Source organism: Rhineura floridana, chromosome 2 (assembly GCF_030035675.1).
Source record: "Rhineura floridana isolate rRhiFlo1 chromosome 2, rRhiFlo1.hap2, whole genome shotgun sequence".
Lineage (NCBI taxonomy): Eukaryota > Metazoa > Chordata > Lepidosauria > Squamata > Rhineuridae > Rhineura > Rhineura floridana.
Window position 1 is genome coordinate 102690058 of NC_084481.1, and position 19927 is coordinate 102709984.

Sequence of the window (19927 nt, forward strand, 5' to 3'; positions counted from 1 at the left end):
CAGCATAGCGTGAGCACCTCAAGCACTGACAGAGTTTCTCCAGAGCTGTTGGTCTTGTTGTTATTATCAAGTAGGATTCAGGAAGAACTTTTTTCTGAAATAAGCTGCTCAAAAGGACTCTCATCGACTCCTTCTTCCAGGGATTAGTACAAAGGTGACCTTCTGCTTGCTCAATGGAAAATCTTAATTCATCAAACCCATCAACTATGAACAGCAATTTCTTTGGATTCCTCAGTACCTCATGTATGAGCTCTAGCGCAGGCTCATTGGGCCATTGTTTTAAAATTATTTCCGCAATACTACTCTCCTCTGAACAGAGGTTCATCTCTCTGCAATGAATATAGAAAACATAATCAAACATGTCTTGATAAAGCTGTCTAGAGGCCCAGTCAAACATGATTTTTCTAGCAGTCATTGTTTTCCCAATACCTGCGGCTCCCTGCAGCACAATGATTTGTGGAATTAGTCCATATTGGTCAGGCTTAAACAGCATTTCAATGGTAATAGAAGAACCAGCTCTTGTCTTCATGATTTGTGCATGTTTCCACCCTGAAGCTATGATTTCGTGCTGTTTCTCCTTTTCGGACCTGTGATGATCTATGATTATTAATTTTGAATATCTCTGGTTTTGATGCACATATTCACCAGGACGAGAATTTGGGTCTTTCATTGTCTGGAATTCCCCCCCCCCCACACACACACGGTTTCTATAATCTAAGGGAAGGCTATGCAGCATTAGAAATACTAGATAGACTTCCTGAATAATAAAATCTCTTAAGCCAAATTAGAATGGATCCTCCAAATTCACTGCCCCATTCACAGATGGTGAATTTGGGACTAAGGGAGTGAAGATCTTATTTTGTGAGGGTACAGCCCACCATTAGCAGTGGCATCTTTTTTTCCAGCTCCACCATCAGAGATGATAGTAAAGGATCTTAGCAGCAACCAGTTGATGGCTGCCATTTCCCTCATTCACTAGCTTGGATTTAGTTTAATTTTAGGTTATTCCGTGGGACAAAGTGGTGGCCCACAGACTGCTGGCCAAAACCTCCACCAAACCATCCCTCCCCCTTATAATTTGCCATTTCCAGTCTGGGGATGAAAGATCTCTGGCATGAACTTTCATCTCACCATTAGATAATTCAGATTCATGGGTGGAGAGATCCTGGCCCACAGGGCTGCTCCCTACAACCCCAGGGCTCTCTTCTCACCATCCACCTCATCTCCTCAGTGTTACCCCTCCTTTACAGCCATTTTCGTGATGGCCAGATGTTTTCCACTTAGCACAGAAGGGAGATTACTCCTCTAAGGGTGATCTCTCCTGTCCTGTACGTGGGAGAGGCTCATGGGAGAAAACAACTGAGACACGGAGGAGAAAGGAACACTGCTACAGTGCTCTATGTCAGAGCTGCTCACAAGGAAGAGATTAGTCTCTTCTACCATGGGCAGCTCCTCCACTTTTGTGCTAGATGCTAAAGAAGGCAAGTCTGAACATGGAAGGTAAGATTGGGCTCTCCAGGGGCAGCTTGCTGTATGTAAATGGAGGGAGGTGTACATGTGCGTGAAAGGGGGGAGTGTGGGGGTGTTTTGAGAGAGATATTGGGGGTGGCCCCTCTCACTAGTAGTATATTGCTGTGAGGCGTCCTTCCCTGGCTCTCCCTGTCAGGTTCCTACCTGCGCGTGGCTACTGCCTGTCACTAGGCACCACCAGGGACTCCACCAGTCCGGACCGCTCTCTCTTATGGTTTCTCTCCCCGCTCTAGCACAGATCTCAACAGATCCCCCTGCTAGGCAACCACCAGTCACGTCCTAATACTAGTATTCCCAGAGACTCTGAATAATGGTATTGTTATTCTCTTCACCGCTGCCACCATTTGTTACAGTTCCCCTTCAGCCTTGGTCATTACCTTACCCTCCCTTCTGGTCTGTGAAACCCCAGCCAAGGATCAGGCCTTTGGTAAACCAAATTAAGTATTTATTACAGATAACAAAGCTAACAAGATTAACAAGATTTCTTCTTAAGGCACATAAGCATATGGTTTTACTCAATACTAATCCAAACTCCACCTCCCTCCTTCTTCATGCTCTCCTGGCAAACAACTCTCTCAAATTCACACCACATCCACCTATCAACATCCACCTCTTTTTCTTCTCCCCCCCCAAATTCCACTCTCACTCTTCCTTTTATACATTCAGCCATTTTAAACACTCAGCCAATCATCTCGCATTCTACTGCCCATTCACTCCCCCTCTTTCACTCCACTTACCATGTACCTTCTAAAACAACAACACTTACCATATATACATTAATATAGGAACATCACAGTTGCCTCCAACACTTTCACCTAATGTGGAGCTTTGCCTAAAAAAGGCTCCCCACCAATCTCCTATTGCAATCACTCTTTAGTTGGTCTCACCTGTAAACACACTGAGCAAAAAAAAAAGGTGTCAAGGGATAGCATCTCCCAAACTACCACCAAACAAAATTTCTTGCACCACCAGCACTGCTTTCAGATAGGGTGGGCTGAAGTGTCTCATTATTGCACCAAGGAAAATCGAATATCATACTTCATGGATTGGGTGTAGATCCTCCATTCATGCAGAATTACTGAATGTAGATCAGTAATCAACAGAGTTATCCCTACCTGATATTTGAGGCACTTGGTGAGGATCAACATCTGAAAGGGAAAAATGGACAGAATTTAGTGAAACACAAGCTGTGGCGTTCCCTCCCTACAGAGGTGGGTCCGACACCTTCTTTGCATAGCTTTCACCGTACGCTGAAGATGCACTCTTTACCCTGACCTTTGACATCTAAGACACAATATATATTAGGACCCACCCTATTCTTCTGATTGTAAATTGTTTTTAGCTGATTTTAATACTGTATTTTTATAATATCCTGCCCTGGGACCTTATGGTAAAGGGTGGGTAAGAAGTCTAATAAATAATAATGAGAATGATAATCTGTTTTCTTTGGACCTGTCCTGTAATTTTACTCTGGCAATGGTGAGGAAAGGCTGCACTGCATGGGTAGCTCAGTGGGAGAGCACATGCTTTGCATGCAGAAGCAGCCCTATAGCCAATCCTGTGCTTCACCCCCCCCCAAGATTTTTTAGGAAATTGTCTTCTTTTTAAATAGTGATATAACAGACAATGACAACCTCCATTTAAAGAATGACAGCTGTTTAAAGAACAGAGGCAATTTAAGAATAGGACTCTGAAAAATTCAGTGAATAAGTGACCATTGAACAGTTAAATATTAGAATTTTGTATTATGAGCTAGACTCCACTCCTTGGCCTTTCCTTTGCTCTGCTTTTCAGTTTCAGTTATGTTCTCTACCCAGCCAGCAATAAAGAAGTATGTTTGTTTGCCTACAGTAAGAAGTAAGAGTTTGTTTATTCTGCAGTTGTTATAACGAATAAAGCAAGATTGGGTGCTTATTGCTAAACGGTGAAAAAGAAATAACTTAAAGTGATCTGGAAAAAAATGGCTACCCTTTACTCTTTTAAAGTTCTCAAAATCATAATAGCTATTTTTCTTGAGTACTTATGGCAAAGGATGAAAACAGCCCTAGAGGAATAGAACGATTGCTGTGTATGCTGCAGTTAGCTAGCTGGCTGGCTAGCTACCTAGGCTGTAACTCAGGCCTAATTTCTGATATTCCCCATGTGTGCAGCTTGGCATGAGGCCTTTTCAGGGTTTCTGGGTGGAAAAATCAATTCAATAACCAGTAAAAAAAAATCCAATTGTTTTCCACAATTAGTTTCCAGTTGCTTAGTTGATCCTTTGTATAGCAACCAGTTAAAAAGTTTTCCCTTGATTGTCCAGGAAGAAAATCTAAAGGTCAGGAATAAGACTTGGAAGAGGAAGTCTCAAGGAGGATTTAACAAACACACCCTAAAGTATTTATTTTCTCTCTGTCCTTCTCTAAACTTGTGGTATGACAAGTTTGTTTTTGGTGGAATATAAAACTTAGATACCTAATGCAGCATCGCCAAGCTCTGGAACTCATTGTCATTACCAAAGTAGTTCAGTTTATGACGAATCAGAACACAGGGACAAAGCACGGGTGAAAGAAGACTGTAGTTTATTGGCAAAGTCAAGCTTTTGAGTCTGGTATTCCTGGGCATCTCTCAAAAAGGGTGAGACAATTCAACAGATTGAACATCATTCATGTAATTTAACACACTGTCTGGATGGAGAAGGAGCTGGTATAGCACAGAGGGGAGGGGAGCCCGGCTGGGAGTCCAGTGTCTGTGAGTTCAAATCCCCGCTTGTGTCTCCTGAATGTAAAGGGCCAGCTAAAGATCACCCCCACAGTGAGTGGCTGTGGGGTTATATGCCCTGCCACCTGTGCAGCCGTGGGCAAGCTGTATAGTCCCAAGGAGCCCAGTTGCCCCCCAGCTGGCAGTTGCGGACAAGGAAGGGGCTGGCTTGTGCAGCTGTGGCAAGCTGAGTAGGCCCTAGCCAGCTGGGGATAGAGTTACCAGATCTCCGGTTTTCGGCCAGAGTCTCTGGTTTTTTTGGGGGGGGGCTCCGGCTAGCACTCCTTAATCTCCGGACTCTCAGCTTCAATTAAAAAAAAAGTTTCTAGGTGGTCTGGTTCCTGAGATATACACCAAAATGTCAGCCGCCCCCCCACAACTGTTTAATCTATTTAACTGATACGACGCTGAAGTTGGTTCCTAGTTACCAGTTCCTTATTTGCTTGAAAGTTCAAAACACTAAAAAAGAAGAGTTGACAACTACAGCAACTTCAAACCAAACGTAACATGTCTCTGAACCCCAAAATATATGTTGGGGTACCCTGTATGATATATCACTGTGATCGGCGGACTCTCCCCATCAAGACTAACAATACATTTATGCAATCAAAATCATCAGGCTTCTGATATTATCATAAATACATAATGATGTCATAAAATCATAAAAAATAAGTAACTGGGGGTGCCCACCCCAAACTCTGCTCTGGGACAGGACAAATCATATACCCCAGGAAATGGGAGGGTGTCCTCTACGAGATGTCAGTGCATCCCGTCCGGCCCAGAGCTTCTGCTGGGCGCAGGGCACAGAAGAGGACATCTATACAAAATCAAAGCAGAAAAAGACATACAGGAAAAATAGGTAATTGGGGGTGCCCACCCCAAAATCTGCTCTGGGACAGCACAAATCATACACCCCATGAAAGGGGAGGGTGTCTTCTATGAGATGCCACTGCGTCCTGCCTGGCCCAGAGCTTCTGCTGGGTGCAGGGGAAGGATGAGGGCATCTATGCAGACAGAAAGGGTAGAATCTTCTTACTCTTACTCATTTCCAAGACCTCTTTCTGAAGTGAAAGGTCAAATCTGTAAAGAAGTTTGGAGCAGCCACATTAAAAGATAAGGGCAGGGCATTCCAGGCAGGGGGTTGCCAACCCTGCTTGGATATGGATGTCTTTGCAGAGGATCCCTAGTCAAGCTTTACCAACAGCACAATCCAAACTATATCTACTCAGAAGTAAGTCCTATGGGGTCTTAGTCCCTTAGTACGTGTGTTTAGAATTGCAGCCTTCAGGGGCATCTATCTTTACTCCCGAATGCTCCCATGTAACATCTCCACAACACTAGGCTCCTTTCTTCCTACAGTGACCTTCTGGTGACTGGCCTGGCCTGAAGGCACTTAAACCCTTCTTGCTGAAAGCAAGTAGGCTAGATTAAATGTTCCCTACCCAGGCTCCATCTTTTAGCTAAGATGTCTAGCTTAATTTCCAGTCAGATTTTTTTTTAATTGTATGCTCCAAGTAACTGTGATTGATGCTTAATGTATCTTGCTTAATGACATCACTCGGGCCCACCCCATGACATCACTTGGGCCCGCCCCTAAAATCTCAGGTTTTGGGATGCTTCTGACCTGGCAACCCTAGCTGGGGAGGACTAGCCTCAGAGGGAGGCAATGGTAAACCCCCTCTGAATACTGCTTACCATGCAAACCCCATTCATAGGGTCGTCATAAGTCAGAATCAACTTGAAGGCAGGCAGTCCACGGAGAAGGAGTGACGGGGAAGGTCACTGCCTTTTCCTTTTCCTGGCCTAGCCTTCATGTCCTCTCCACCAGTGTGTGTGTGGATTAACTGGTGCTATGTGCTTCTTTCCCCCAAATGCTCCACCTAGAAATATGGCTACCCCACCTAACAAGGAAGGCTGGCTGCAGGGCTGTGTAGAAGGTTCCCATTTCAGTTCCCAACATCTTCATGTAGTGCTCGGGGGTGGGGGAACCCTGCTAGAAACCCCAAAGAGCCACTGCCAGTCAGCGTAAACAATACTGAGCTAGATGGACCATGGGCCTGACTTTATATAAGGCAGCTTCCTGAGTCACAAAGGGAATGCCTATGCCCCCTGCATTTATTTCCAGGTGATTCTATTGAATGAATGGGGGGGGGTTAAAAGTGAACTTCTTGTAGCATGACAAAGTTTCTTACCATTCTGTGTTGCTTTTTTGAGGTTTGCAGCAATGTTTCTCACATTAATGTCTTCAAGGACATGGACCCATAAGGCTGGAACATCATCTTCTCCATAAAATTCACACATGAGATCTACAACTTTTCGTTTATCAGCTTTCTCTCGCTGACCTCTGGGGATTTTCCATTTTTCATCATGGACAATGCCTTTTAGCCTCCATTTAAAATGTTTAAACTGATCTTCAAGAAGTTATTCCAAGGCATCATAGAGAGTTTGTTTCACATATTTGTTCATGTCCATCAGAAATTATATACAATCTGAAATTTTTTAATTCACTAAGAGGCAAAAAAACCTTGTATTAGCCACTCACCATATGCTCAGAGGCACGTTACTAAATTATTCCAAGCTACACAGCAAGTGAATTGGACTGTGAAAGACCAACCCAAATTGTGTTTGCATTTTGACAACTTTGTAGGGCAGTCCAGTATCTCAGAGAGGTCAGGTCTCCTGCTCCCCTGGTGCATTCACTATAGCTGCCCAATTTCCCTGCTTTTTAAAGTTTGATAGAAATATCTGTTGGCTATAGGTACATTCTTAAACCGCAAGGTTTTTTGCGTATTAGTGAATTTCCCTGCTTTTTAAGCCAGGAGGTAAGAGATGGGATCCTGTCCAAGTTTGCTGAGAATGGATTGATCATTTGCATGCTTGAGTTCAGTGGGATTTACTCCCCTGTAATCATACTTAGGATAGGTGAAACTGACCGCAGGGGATGGGGAAGGGAGGAGGAGGAGAAGGAAGGGGAGGACTGAGATGGGAGCAGGCAGGAGGGAGAGGGGAGGACAGATGTGATAATTTGCATGTTTATTGAGTTCAGTGCGATTTACTCCCATGCAATCATGCTTAGGATAGGTAAAACTGACCGGGGGGGAGGGACGGAGGGCTGAAGTGGGCAGGGGAGGAGGAAGAATGAAGAGGGGAGGGGAGGAGGAAGGGAAAGGAAAGGAGGGGAAAGGCAGGTCTGATCATTTGCATGATTACTGAGTTCAATTGGATTTACTCCTATGCAATCATGATTAGGATAGGTAAAACTGACCATGGGGGAGGGGGAGAGGAGCATATTGGAGAGGGGCAAAGGAAGGGGGAGAGGAGGGCAGGTTTGATCATTATAGAGTTCAATGGTATTTATTTCGTGCAATCATGTTTTAGGTAAAACAGACCATGGGGAGGAGGGGGAAGGGGAATGAGGGAATTGGAAGGGGAGGGAAGGGGCAAGTGGGAGGGGCTAGGAGGGAGAAGGGAGGGAGAGTTTGGTCATTTGCATACTTTTTGAGTTCAATGGGATTTATTTCTGTGCAATCATGTTTGAAAATGGAAATGGACTGCCTTCAAGTCAACCGGACCTATGGCGACCCTTTGAATAGGGTTTTCATGGTAAATGATATTCAGATGTGGTTTAACCATTGCCTTCATCTGAGGTTGAGAGGCAGTGACTGGCCCAAGGTCACCCAGTGAGCTTCGTGGCTGTGTGGGGATTCGAACCCTGGTCTCCCAGGTCGTAGTCCAACACTGACCTGGGGGAGGGGCAGGGAAGGGGGGGGGGAGGAGATTGGGTGGGTAGTCACTGGGCAGAAGGGAAGCCCCTTTCCAAAAGGAAAACATTGTGTACAGTATCATTGCTTTTCAGGGATTCCCCCACCCTTTTTATTCTACCGAAGGCACATCCTCCCACTAGGGTTGCCAGGTTCAGGGCCTGAGACTGATCCTGTATCATTAGGAGAAGAGAATGTCAGCCAAGTACCGGTGTTCTTGCAACATTGTAATGGGAAAAACCACAAGGTGGAATTCTCCCTTGCCCTGCACAACTTTTAAAGATACAGAAGACCTCCTGGAGGCCGGGCCTTTGTGGAGCAGATCATTAAGAGTATACTCGTGCTCTCTTATCTCCTCTCCAGCAGCAGCAGCACCGTCCATAGTGCCCACCAGAAAAGACACTATAGATTTGCTTAGGTTTCTTGGAGGCAAGCCCTATCACACTTCCATGTATTTAATGATCTTTCCATATATGACATAATTCCCAGAAAAGCTTATGATGCCACAAGATGCAAGAACAGGACCTCTTCCCTAAATTTTCCTACAAACTAAATGTTACTAACTTTAAAAAACATGTTTTTAAGTGACTTAGATTTAACTTAGGGTGACCAAGATTGAAAATAAATGAAAAACATTTATCAAAATGGGATAGTTAATATGTTTATTAGAAATTACACTGTTCACAAACTCAAGTGAAAATAAAGTTAACATTTTTAGTACTACTACATTACTAAACTACTCAGGGCCAGCTGCAGGAATGGCTGGAACCCTGGGCACCAGCCGGCACCAGGCCCACAGCATCATACTCTCCAACACCTCCTCACAATGCAGGCAGCACAGGGCTTAAATAGGCCCATTTGCCCCACCTTCCTTTTATGTCAATGTGCATGCTGTGTGTGCATGCCTGCCATCATCCAAAATGGTGGCAGGGGCACCAACCTCTTAGGGATGCAGGGTGTGCATGCTGACATGGTAGGTAGATGGGGCAGGCGGGCTTATTTAAGCCTGTGCTGTCCGTAGCGGGGAGGTATTCCTGGGAGCTCCCACTCTGTGATCCATAGCAGCATCAGGTCACTGGATCCCACAACCACCCCCACTAACACCCCCTCCTCTTCCTCGGCGGTGTGGCCTGCATCCACGGCGCTGAGTTCCTCCCCCGGCAGCCCTGCATCCTCCCCCAGCCGCAGCTTCATCCTCGTCGGCTCCCACGACATGCTGCTGGCGGGCGTCAGGACTCAAGCTGCAGGAGCTGGCGCCACCGAAAATACCATGGAGCCGCTGCCGCCTTCAGTTTGAACAGGCTTCAGGGAATTGTGACACTGAGATGCAAAACACTGCAGGAAAAAGGATTGATGTCTTTTTAAGACAAGGTCTTCAACTCTGAGTTTCTTTCCTGGACATTTTTTTTCTTAATAATGTTATTTGTTATTTAGTTTAATTTTTGTAAATTGTGCTGCTTTCAGTGATGCATTTTATAGTGTTCATTTTTCTTTGTAAGCCGCCTTGAGGGCCTTTGGCCAAAAGGTGGGTTATAAATAATAAATAAATCAACCTGACGCTGGTGTGGATCGTAGAGTGGGAGCTCCATGCTTCTAGCCTAAGGGGGGCCCTTCAGGGGCACTCTGCCATGGCCCAACCTGGCCAATTGCTGGCGCCGGCCTGAAATTACTTAATTAATAGTGTTAACACAGTTCTATGAACTGTGAACTGGGGCCTACAACTGCGGCCTAGTAGTTCTGGTCTCAAGGTGGTGTATGTTGCACTTTACCATACCGGAATCATATTAAGAAATGTTGGTGCTTATAGAAATGTTGCCGCCCTGGGCTCCTGCCAGGAGAAAAGACGGGATATAAATCAAATAATTAATAAATAAATAATAGAAGACTTAGATATACTGCAATTTAAGCAACACACATTATCGCCACTCTCTGGTTTATTGAGATACCAACATTTATTTTGTAATGTATTGTTTGTTTTTTCACAGTCCAGGTCCCCAGAGGCTCAGGCCCTCCAGTGATCTGGGCTCCAGGGACTTTGCCTCCCCTGCTCAGCCTCTCAACTCAGGTTTGATGGGCACCCAAACGCAATCTGCAGGAACATAATCACTTTCTACATCTCAAATATATTTTCTTTTAAAAGGAAAGCTCAGTTGGGTTGGGGATGTTGGGTTGCCATTTCTCAACAATATCTTATTGATATAAATATTTAACTGCCAGAATTATAGCTGTCTTCATCTTCATTACTTTCTCTAGAAGACTTCAGGTATGCCGATATATTGTCCATTCAAGCTGTAATAGAAAAATTCATTTAATTTTCAAGTATTAAAAAAAAGACAAATTCTCAGTCCAGTTCCATTTACACCGCAAAGAGAGTTTTTTAAATAGCCTGATACTAACAGATGGTAGCTGAAAGAGAAGTTGTCAGTCCATTAACAATTAATGCTGAACATTTGGATTTTATTTGATTAAACTAATGTATTAGAATAGACATTTATTAAAGTTGTCCATACTTGGGTCTAAATACCTGAAAGGTGCTGTAAATGTTTTGATTGCAGTAGCAGCCTGTGAGACATGGAAGAGGTTGGCACAAAAATTGGGGTTTGATCCATGCATACATTATAAACTGACTTTTTGGTGTAACCCTAGGTTACAAATAGGTGGGAAACCTTTCCTTTGGGAAAAATGCTGGTGGAGGTGTAATTAACTCTCAGCACACTTTTGCACGGTTCAACTTATTTTGTCTAATGTCAGTTCTTAACACAATATTCCTGGTTCAGCATATAAAAATAACCATTATCTGGGCACATGTTGAGCACATTTTCCAGACTGAGAAAATGGCAACAGATGCTAAAAAGGGTTCAGTGTATAGCACCCAACAGGGACTGCAATGACAACCCTGAATTATCAAATAGCAGGGCTTTGATCAGCCCAATAACAGCAGATACTACAACTCTGTTCCAAGCAGCACAACTCTAGTTTCAGGGTTTTTAAGAAGTAAATGTAAAAATTGCAGGGAGAAGGGATGAAAAGAAACTGGCAGGGTTTCAGGGAATAAGGTACAAGTTGTGAAAGCAGACAAAATATGAGCAAAAATATTTTGAGAGGCATGTTGAGGAAAAGATATGAATTTCCACTTAAAGTTTCAGAATCAGCCTCAAGCAGGAAGGATGAGTCACATTAGCTGTAAAGGCAATGTATGTCCTTAGCTTGAGGAAAGTTGAACTACTTTGTCACATGGAAATAATCGCCATGGTAAATAATTTAGAAATTTCCAAAGGAGAATTAAATATCAGAAAATGTAGGTAATTGCCAGCTGATTAGGCCAAACTCTGCCATCACTTTGTGACTGGCTCCACCTGTGCTGCCAGTTTGTGACTGGTGGGCCTCAGTCATTTTCAGCACTCTGAAGCAGGGCCCAAGGGCAGAATGTATGAAAAGCCCTTAAGTAGCTGAGTGCTTTCTCCGAAGAATACATGACGTGATCTTCTGATACAACACCTTAAACCTGAAGCTGACAGACCATCTGGAATATATTGCGCAGATAGAAGTAACTCCTAGCCCTAGCCCCCCAGAGGCCACACAATGACATGACAGGACAAGCTTCTCCTATGTGAAATCCTGCATTCTGGTAGCATTACAGTTTCCTGTCATTTTGATGCACAATTCAAAATGGCAGTCAAAAACAACTCACCAAAGTGCCTGCTGTCTCCTGCCTGAATGTTTCAGTGCATCACTGAGCAGTTTCTTGCCAGCGACTGTCAGGACATCATGGCTGACATGCAGTCTGGTCAGCAACTGGTTTGTAGTTAAAGCAGTGCAGAAGTGATCACAAACAGCAGGTGTCAGGTCGCAGCCATGCAGCCTACAAGATACAAGAATGAATGTCATTATTCATTCTCATTGTAGCACTCAGAAATCATGCGGCCCTAAATAAATAAATAATCCAAGTCCAGAAACTCGGGGTTTTTCTCAAAGCAGCTCTCTTCCTCAGGAGAATGCAGCTCCTATTAAAGTTCATCATACCACTCCCCAGCCTCTTGTGGCTTAGTGAAGGACATGGAGAAATGGCTCTTTGGCACATGAGGCGTCCTGCCATTATGACAGAAGGCTTCAAATGATCTGACCATGTATATGATCATCTCCCTTTGATATGAATAAGGCATAGTTTGGGAACCATAGTATGTAGTGTTAATTTGACACAGCAGAGAATGAGTTAACCCGATCCACATAGAAGCAGAAAAACAAAAATTCCTAATAGTGCCTGTGAAGGCTAGATGCTCAGTTGCTGTTTGATACTTAAATGCTAGCTTGCTCTTCCTGTGTAACGGGACACCATCCAAGTAGATAGTGCTAGGAACACGAAGGAGCGCTCAAGGCCAGAACGCTCTAAATGCAGAGACAATGGAGCTCACTGAAAAGTGTTGCTAACAAGATGGGAGGGGCTGTGTGTTAGGAGAACTTGAGAGCCATATATCAATGTATCTGGGTAGCTATGCTTTCAGACTAGGATTCTGGCGCTAGCCGAATGTTTTGTCTCTCTTTTGCAAAAGATGATCAATAAAGGTGTTGTTTTATATCCTGGTTTCCCATCTGGTGATTATTTGGAGCTTCCCCCAGATGAAAAGAACCTTTTGGTGTAACACCTTCACGAGATGATCTACTGCAGGGCTGGAGAACCTTTTTCAGCTCGAGGGTCACATTCCCACATGGGAAACCTTCCAGGGGCCACATACTGGTGCTGGGCAGAGGCAGACGCAAACGTGGGCACAGCAATGGATGTGAATGTTACCTTTGTATAGCAGGCTACATTCCAGCATTGCCAAACCTAGATATTCTCTCTCTCTCTCTCTCCCCAACATACACACACACCTCCATTCTTCTTCCAGGCAAGCAAGAAGTATTACTACAGTATTATCACATTTTAAGGAGATATTCCAGCCAGGCAAAAGCATGGCGAAAGTACAGCTTTTGGGGGGAGGGTTAAGCTGACAAGAGAGAGCGTCACCCTCTTACAAAGGAGCTGGAAACCTACTCTAATATCTCTAGTTTACAGTCTGGATGTTTTAGCCCCTCGCACAGCAGCTCCACTCCCGTATCTTTGATTTTATTCCAAGACAAATCCAACTCCGTCAGCGTCTGGTTCTTACTGAGAACTTCAGCAAGATCCCCACAACAAGCTTGTGTCAAGGAGCAGTGGGACAACCTGCAGAGAATAGTCAGGAAAGTTATCAGGATAGATGAGTTATGAATACTCTTAAAAGAACATGAACCATAGGATTCAAACTATTCGTCCGGCTTCTTTCTATTCATTTGCATGTATAATCAGGCTCACTTGGAAATAACATAAAATGAAAACAGGAATACCTGCACAGATTTGCTGCTGGGCATATGGCAAGTGCTCCACGAGCCACTATGAGGTGGCAGTGCTACAGCAGCAACCAAACAGGTAGCATGCTCTCTTCAAAAACATTGCCCTTTTGGTACAGCCTTCCCCCCCCCAATTCAAACAGATATGATTTTTTAAAAAATGAAATAACGGTATACAAATGTGTTTATGTTATAGATAAATATCAGCACATAAAGTCAAGGCTCTCTCAAAAAAAGGTCTTAACAGCTCGCCAATCAGTCCAATTTCCATAGCATCTCCCCACTGAGGATTAGCGAGTTCTCCAGCTACATTCTTGGTCATTTGGGATGCAGAGGTCTCTTGATATAAGTAATTTCCTATGAACCTAACTTCTGCTGGTCCCCATCTGCTTGTAGATATCACCCGATCACTCTGCTTTACATGGCAAAAACTCTGTATTTATTACATTATGTATTACACTGCATTGCATATTATCACATGCTCACAAATACTCACCGCAGACTCTGCAGCTTACAGTCTGAATGTTTTAGCCCTTCACACAGTAGCTTCATTCCTGAATCGTCTAGTGGGTTCCTAGTTAAATCTAGTTTTTTTAAGGTCTGGGTGGTAATAAGAACAGAAGACAGAGCCTCACAGCAATTTGCTGTCAGACAGCATGCAAACAACCTAAACCAAACAGAAAGAAATGGGTATGAACATAGAAATATGATAGTTTGGTAAAAACCCAGTTTTTCAGTTCTGGTATCTCTACATCTGAAGATCCATAATGCTTGATTCAATTCACTAGCAAATAATATTCTGTAAACTGTAACAGAGGAAGGCAATGGTAAACCACCTCTGAATACCGCTTACCATGAAAACCCTATTCACAGGGTCACCGTAAGTCGGAATCGACTTGAAGGCAGTCCATTTTCCAACTGTGATAGCCTTTATTAAATGTTTTCTTACCTTTTTAGCTATTATAAGACTGTGCTAGACTATTACTTCTACTCTTTTGAGGTTTTGGAGTCTGCTTTAGTTCAGCAGAAGTTCCTTTTTAATGCACTTGAAGATGTCCCAGAAAATTTGGGGAAATCTATGGGGATTATATTTAATAAAAATGAGCCTGATCTTCTGAATGATTAGGTAGTGGCAGCTATTGTAGAGGGAGGTTTGGGGGTATCCTTTTCTGCACTTTTTCCAACTCTACAAAATCCTTTTTGAGGTATGCCAGTAAGAACTTTATACAGTATTTCAAATGTGGTTGCATTAGAAATTTGTATGAAGTCATAGTGATATCGGCAGGGTTTTTCCCAGTCCCTTTCCTAATGATCCCCAACACAGAATTCACTTTCTTCACATGGTGCATACCAGGTCAATATTGTCATCAAGCTATCCATCATGACCCCAAGATCTCTTTGGTGGTAGAAAAAGTCTAGATAACATCTCCATGCCCTTCCCTTCATTGCCTTTGATAACTTTTTTTTTTTGAGGGGGCAACATATTCCAAGATATATAAACTTGTACACAAAGCAACTACTGAGTAGATGTGAATGTTCATTTCAACAATATTTAAAAATGCATTTTGCATAATGCATTTCAATAGGCAAATTTCATACTTACGACAGAACCTGAAGTTTGCAGTTTGCATGTTTCAGACCCTCACACAGCAGCCTCACTTCTGAATCTTTCAATTTATTGCTCCGTAAATCTAGTTGTTTTAGCATCTGGTTTGTGCAAAGGACAGAAGACAGATCCCCACAAGTGGTGATTCTGCACTCAATCAACCTGCAGGATAGAAACATGCCTCATTCTAGCACATACCACATGGTAAAGGGGGAGGAGTGAAACAGAGAACGGTTCTGGTTCAGCCCCTAACTACTTGCTACAGGAAGATGCTTGGGCATTAATGACCTATGTGCAACCCCCTGGTAAACTGTAGTTTGGCAAAATATATGGCATGTTGTCACTGCATTACTGTTTTGCTATCTCCTTCAAGCAGAAGCCAGTGAAGCAAATTAGAGGGTGGGGGAGGAAAAGCTCACACCAGGATATCACATTTTCTCAACCAGAGAGACATATTGGAGGAGTAGCTCTGCAGCACCTGAGTATCTCTCCATCTTATGTCACAAGGGTCTCAGTGAGAGGGCACCTGAGGGCATATTTGGGTAGAAGGAAGAGGGTTTCCATGGGTAAGACAGGAATGGATTGAGTCTGGAAATGTTATCAGTTATTTGGTGATGTTGCTTTAGACTGAAAGGGGGGAGTCTGGGCAGGATGGGATTGATCAAGAAATAGATGTAGTCTTCTCAGTGTGGTGGAAGCCACAGGTCAGGCTGAACTGGAGTGGGGAGAAGATTCCTTTGCATAAGACACAGGGAAGAAGGCATGGGTAGAAGAGTTTCCCATCAGGAACGTTCCTGAATGCCCGTCTTTCAGTAATGAACTGGATGAAGTTGAACAAACAAAAATGGCCCACTGACATGGGAAATTGAAGAAATGTTTGTTCTAGAAGGGGGTCACAATCTCTAGAATGGTTGGGTTGACGAGTGTTCCTGGCTCTGGCTTATTCTCAGCTGATGGTTGCAATCAGGCATTCTATATGCCCTTGTGATTTCTCTACTTGTTTCCTGCAGTGAGCTTCATGAAGGCTTGAAAATCCTTTGAAGAGCATTCAGAAGCTACAGAGGCACAATTTTGGCCAGGGTCCAGTCTTATTGCACCAATACTGCAAGATCTCTGCCGCTTACTGGTTAGTTTCTAGGCTAAATTCAAGGTGCTTGTTTTAACCTTTTATTGGCTTTGGGGTGGAATATTTGAGAAAGCACTTCTCAATGGACCCCTTATATGTTGAGATACAGAAGGATTCTTGTAAGTACCACTCTCAGCAGAGGTAATGAGGGCACCCAGCAGGAAAAAGACCTCTGTAGCATTAGCCTCCTATTTGTGGAACTCCATCCTGAGAGAAACCCGACAGATTTTTTCCATAGGTCCTTTTAGGAGGACAACCAATAGATGTTGTCAGGCCTTTAAGCTATGCAAGTTGTTAGTTATGAACTAATTTTAACTCCACCTTCAGATTGTTTCTATTTTTCCATGTAGCTATTGAGTCACCCATCATCACCTATCCCTTTAAGGCTCCCCCCTCCCATTCTTCAGTACAGCAGTGGACTGGTGGGTATGTTCAACCAACTGGGCTTTTTTGAGCGTTCCTGTCAAATGCTCAGAAAATCCCTCGAGGTTTTTCAAGCATTTGACTGGAATTCTTGAAAATCCCCAGTGAATAAGCTGGAGAGGGCTCACACGTCCCTGAGTTAAGCAGGCACTGCAGTAACTCAGAGACAAAATACGAGCATAAAGCCAGGGTTTGTCAGTGTTCCTGCTAGAACCTCTTATGGGGCCTGTGAAATATCCCCTCAAAATGTACAACAGACCGTTTGCTCTTTCTGCTCAGTTCCTGTTTGCACTGGCTCAGCCTCCCCTACATTGAGCATGCCCACATGTCACTGTATGCCTGGATTCCCACCCTCCCATCTGTTCTGAATAGATAGGAAGAGCTTCTCTCTGTGAGTGCAATGGTGGCTAATGTAGGTGCATTTCTTCCATGGATGGGGGTGGGGTGGGGTCGTGGGCATATTTTGTGGTCCTGTCAATTTTTCTGTTCTTTTGTATGTGGTAACCATTTTGTGACTGGTGCCAATGGCACTTTCTCAAAATTCCAAGTGTGTCCATTGGCCTAAAAAGGCTGGGTTAAGCATTCAGTTGAGAACTACACAAGTCACACTGCTAAAGAATTAATGATGACTTACTGAAGGTTCTCTAGTTTACAGGCTGGATGTCTTAATCCTGGACGCAGTAGCTTCATTCCTAGGTTTCCTAATTTATTGAAACGTAGATCTAACTCTGTCAGCATCTGGTTCGTATGGAGGACTGTGGCAAGACTGCAACAAGCAGTTCCTGTCAAAGAACAGTGGGACAACCTGCAGGAAACAGCAAAAGCAAAGAAAAAATAGTCCTGAATAAATTATGAATAGACTTTCAAAAACAAGAATGAACCACATGATTCAAAATAATTGTAACAAAAGAGATGACGGGTTTTAACTCTTTGGCTAAAATCTCTGCAGTAAAAACAAAAAATGTGTGTCTTAGCAAAGTTAATTTTTTTGTTACAGTCTGCAACTAAATTTATTAGAAGATATTTAAAAACAAGACTTCCTTTTTAATTTGGATTTTAGTGGAAGTTTCATTAAAATAAAAAGGACTGGGAATGGAATGAATCACAAATATACAGTGAGGGAATGATACAGCCAAACTCAAGCAATTTTTGTCCTACTGCCCTTAATTATAGAATTAAGCATGTGCTCCAACTTTTCTCATTACAATCAGTGGGATATTGCCAGCACAATTTCCTGTATATATTACACAGACTATGCGTATCTTCTAAAAATATTTTTATTTTACAACTAATTGCTGTGGGGTTCTTGTCAAGATGGGAGCCCTCTGCTGTTAGTTACCCCTTTCCTAAAGGTAAAGATTTCGGGGCTTGGGGAAATGGGAGGGGTAAGAGACAGCAGAGAGCCTTGGTAGAGGCAGGGTGCGAGTCACACCAAGTTCAAAGGGAGCTTGACCCAATTCGTACGGGGAGTTCACATTTTAAGCATTCCCCCTTTCAAATATTTGTCCCATCCAATCCTACAGCACCACTTTCTACTTTTAGTATTTGCTCTTCCAATGGCTTATATTCTTAGGGCACTCTTAAAAACTTAATTGAGCACATTTGTTACTTTTCCAAAACTTCCCGTTTCCCCAAACATCATTATATTTCATGTAAACGTTTGGAGAATAAGAGAAAGTTTTGTAGGGAGCCTGAGGGCTACATTACCTCATGGTCAACCTTCTGAGGGCCACATATCTGTAGTGGGTGGGGCAAGAGGCATCGATGGGCAGAACAGCGGATGTGACACTTTTTGTACAGTAGGCAACATTCCAGCCATGCAAATGTCAGACGTTTCTACACACACCTCACCATCCAGGAATGCAAGAGGCATTGTCATAGCACAGGGATACATTCCAGTCAGCCAAAAGCAGCCAACAGGGGCATGAAGCTCCTGGAAGGGTCTCAAGGGCCGGACAAAAGAGGATTTGAGGGCCCCATTTGACCACCAGGCCTGAGATTCCCCATCCCTGCTTTGTAACATCTGGAAACTGAAGACAACAAAACGGCAGAGAACCAACGCACCAATCTCAAAATTAGAGGGAAGAATTTTTTGAAGCATCCCTACAATATGCCCCCTCCATTGGCTGGTGTTTGCCGAGGGTGGGATTGGTTATCCATTAACACTCCTAGCTGAAGGAAACTACTGTTTGTTTGCTCTTTCTTAATGGTATCTCACAAGGCACGCAAGTCTCAGTCTCATTACCCTGTGTGTGGGAGGGTGAGGAAGGATTGTGGATACTGACTGCCAAGCATATTCCTGGTTGCCACCCACCAAAAACAAGTTAAAAAATCATTGGTGTTTGAACGGATGGGAACTGTATATAGTAAATTAAAAACTGGCATAACAACCAAGATTCTAACAAAACAGGTGCCTCAAGAAAATCCGTGCTGCAAGGTCATGTAAGCATTTAGTTTTGAATGCACTGCACATACCACATGCACCAACTCCACTTATATGACTTGATTTCAGTGGAGCTAAAATGTGCCCAAGTCTGGATCCATCCCAATGAATTTAATTAAATCCAAATTTAAAATACTGTTTCATAGCACAGAGCAGTGTGTGAATGTATTGGATCTAACATACACACACAAAGTGACCAAGCTACGGTATCATGCAAGACTCGGGGGCAAAGGCTTGTGGGCAAGATATGACACCCCCTCAAACCTTACGGTACATTTCCTCCCTGCTCTAATGCAAATGAAAACAGCTATATGCTTGAAATCTGGGTCTTGCCAAACATAAAGGCACCATTTTTATCACCAACATCCTCATGAAGAGAAAGGCCATAGCTCAGTGGCAGAGCATCTGTTTTGCATGTGGAAGGTCCCAGGTTCAATCCTCTGCAGCATCTCCAGTTAGGGTTTGGAGAGACTCCTGTCTGAAATGCAGGAGAGCTGCTACCAGTCAGGGTGGACAATACTGAGCTAGATGGACCAATGGGCTGATTCAGTATAAAGGAGCTTCCACTGTGCCTGTGTTCCTGTGAATTCCTCTCTTGCATTGGACAGAACTGGCCAAGACATGCTCTTTCCCTTGATGACATCAACAGAGGATTGGTCCTGGGCCTCAGACCCAACCAGCTATAAACAGCCATAGTTGTTGTTATATTTCCTAGTTAAGTAATGCAAAATGCCAAAGCAAACCTTCAAGCTATGATTCACTTGGTGAAGTATTTTGTTTATTTCAGCAAAAAAGTACTGATTTGCTTAAGTCTGCCAGTGAAACCAATTTAACTTACAATGCTCATGTTTGAGTGGAGCAGTACCTATTCATCCTGTTAGATGTGTGACAAGAACAACTTCCATTTGCTTCTTTGATGGGGAGAGAAATAG

General features: G+C 43.4%; 1 protein-coding gene across 1 annotated transcript in view; it reads right to left on the reverse strand.

Moving 5' to 3' along the window:
- Positions 1–19927, reverse strand: part of LOC133377971 (uncharacterized) — a 95801-nt gene that overhangs the window by 35254 nt on the left and 40620 nt on the right. Inside the window, exons 8-14 of the mRNA XM_061612758.1 lie at positions 17187–17357; positions 15001–15165; positions 13894–14064; positions 13063–13233; positions 11722–11892; positions 6505–6655; positions 2646–2678 (exon numbers count right to left, since the gene is read on the reverse strand). Of these exons, the coding sequence (XP_061468742.1) occupies positions 2646–2678; positions 6505–6655; positions 11722–11892; positions 13063–13233; positions 13894–14064; positions 15001–15165; positions 17187–17357 (1033 nt within the window). The remainder of the gene's footprint in view (positions 1–2645; positions 2679–6504; positions 6656–11721; positions 11893–13062; positions 13234–13893; positions 14065–15000; positions 15166–17186; positions 17358–19927) is intronic.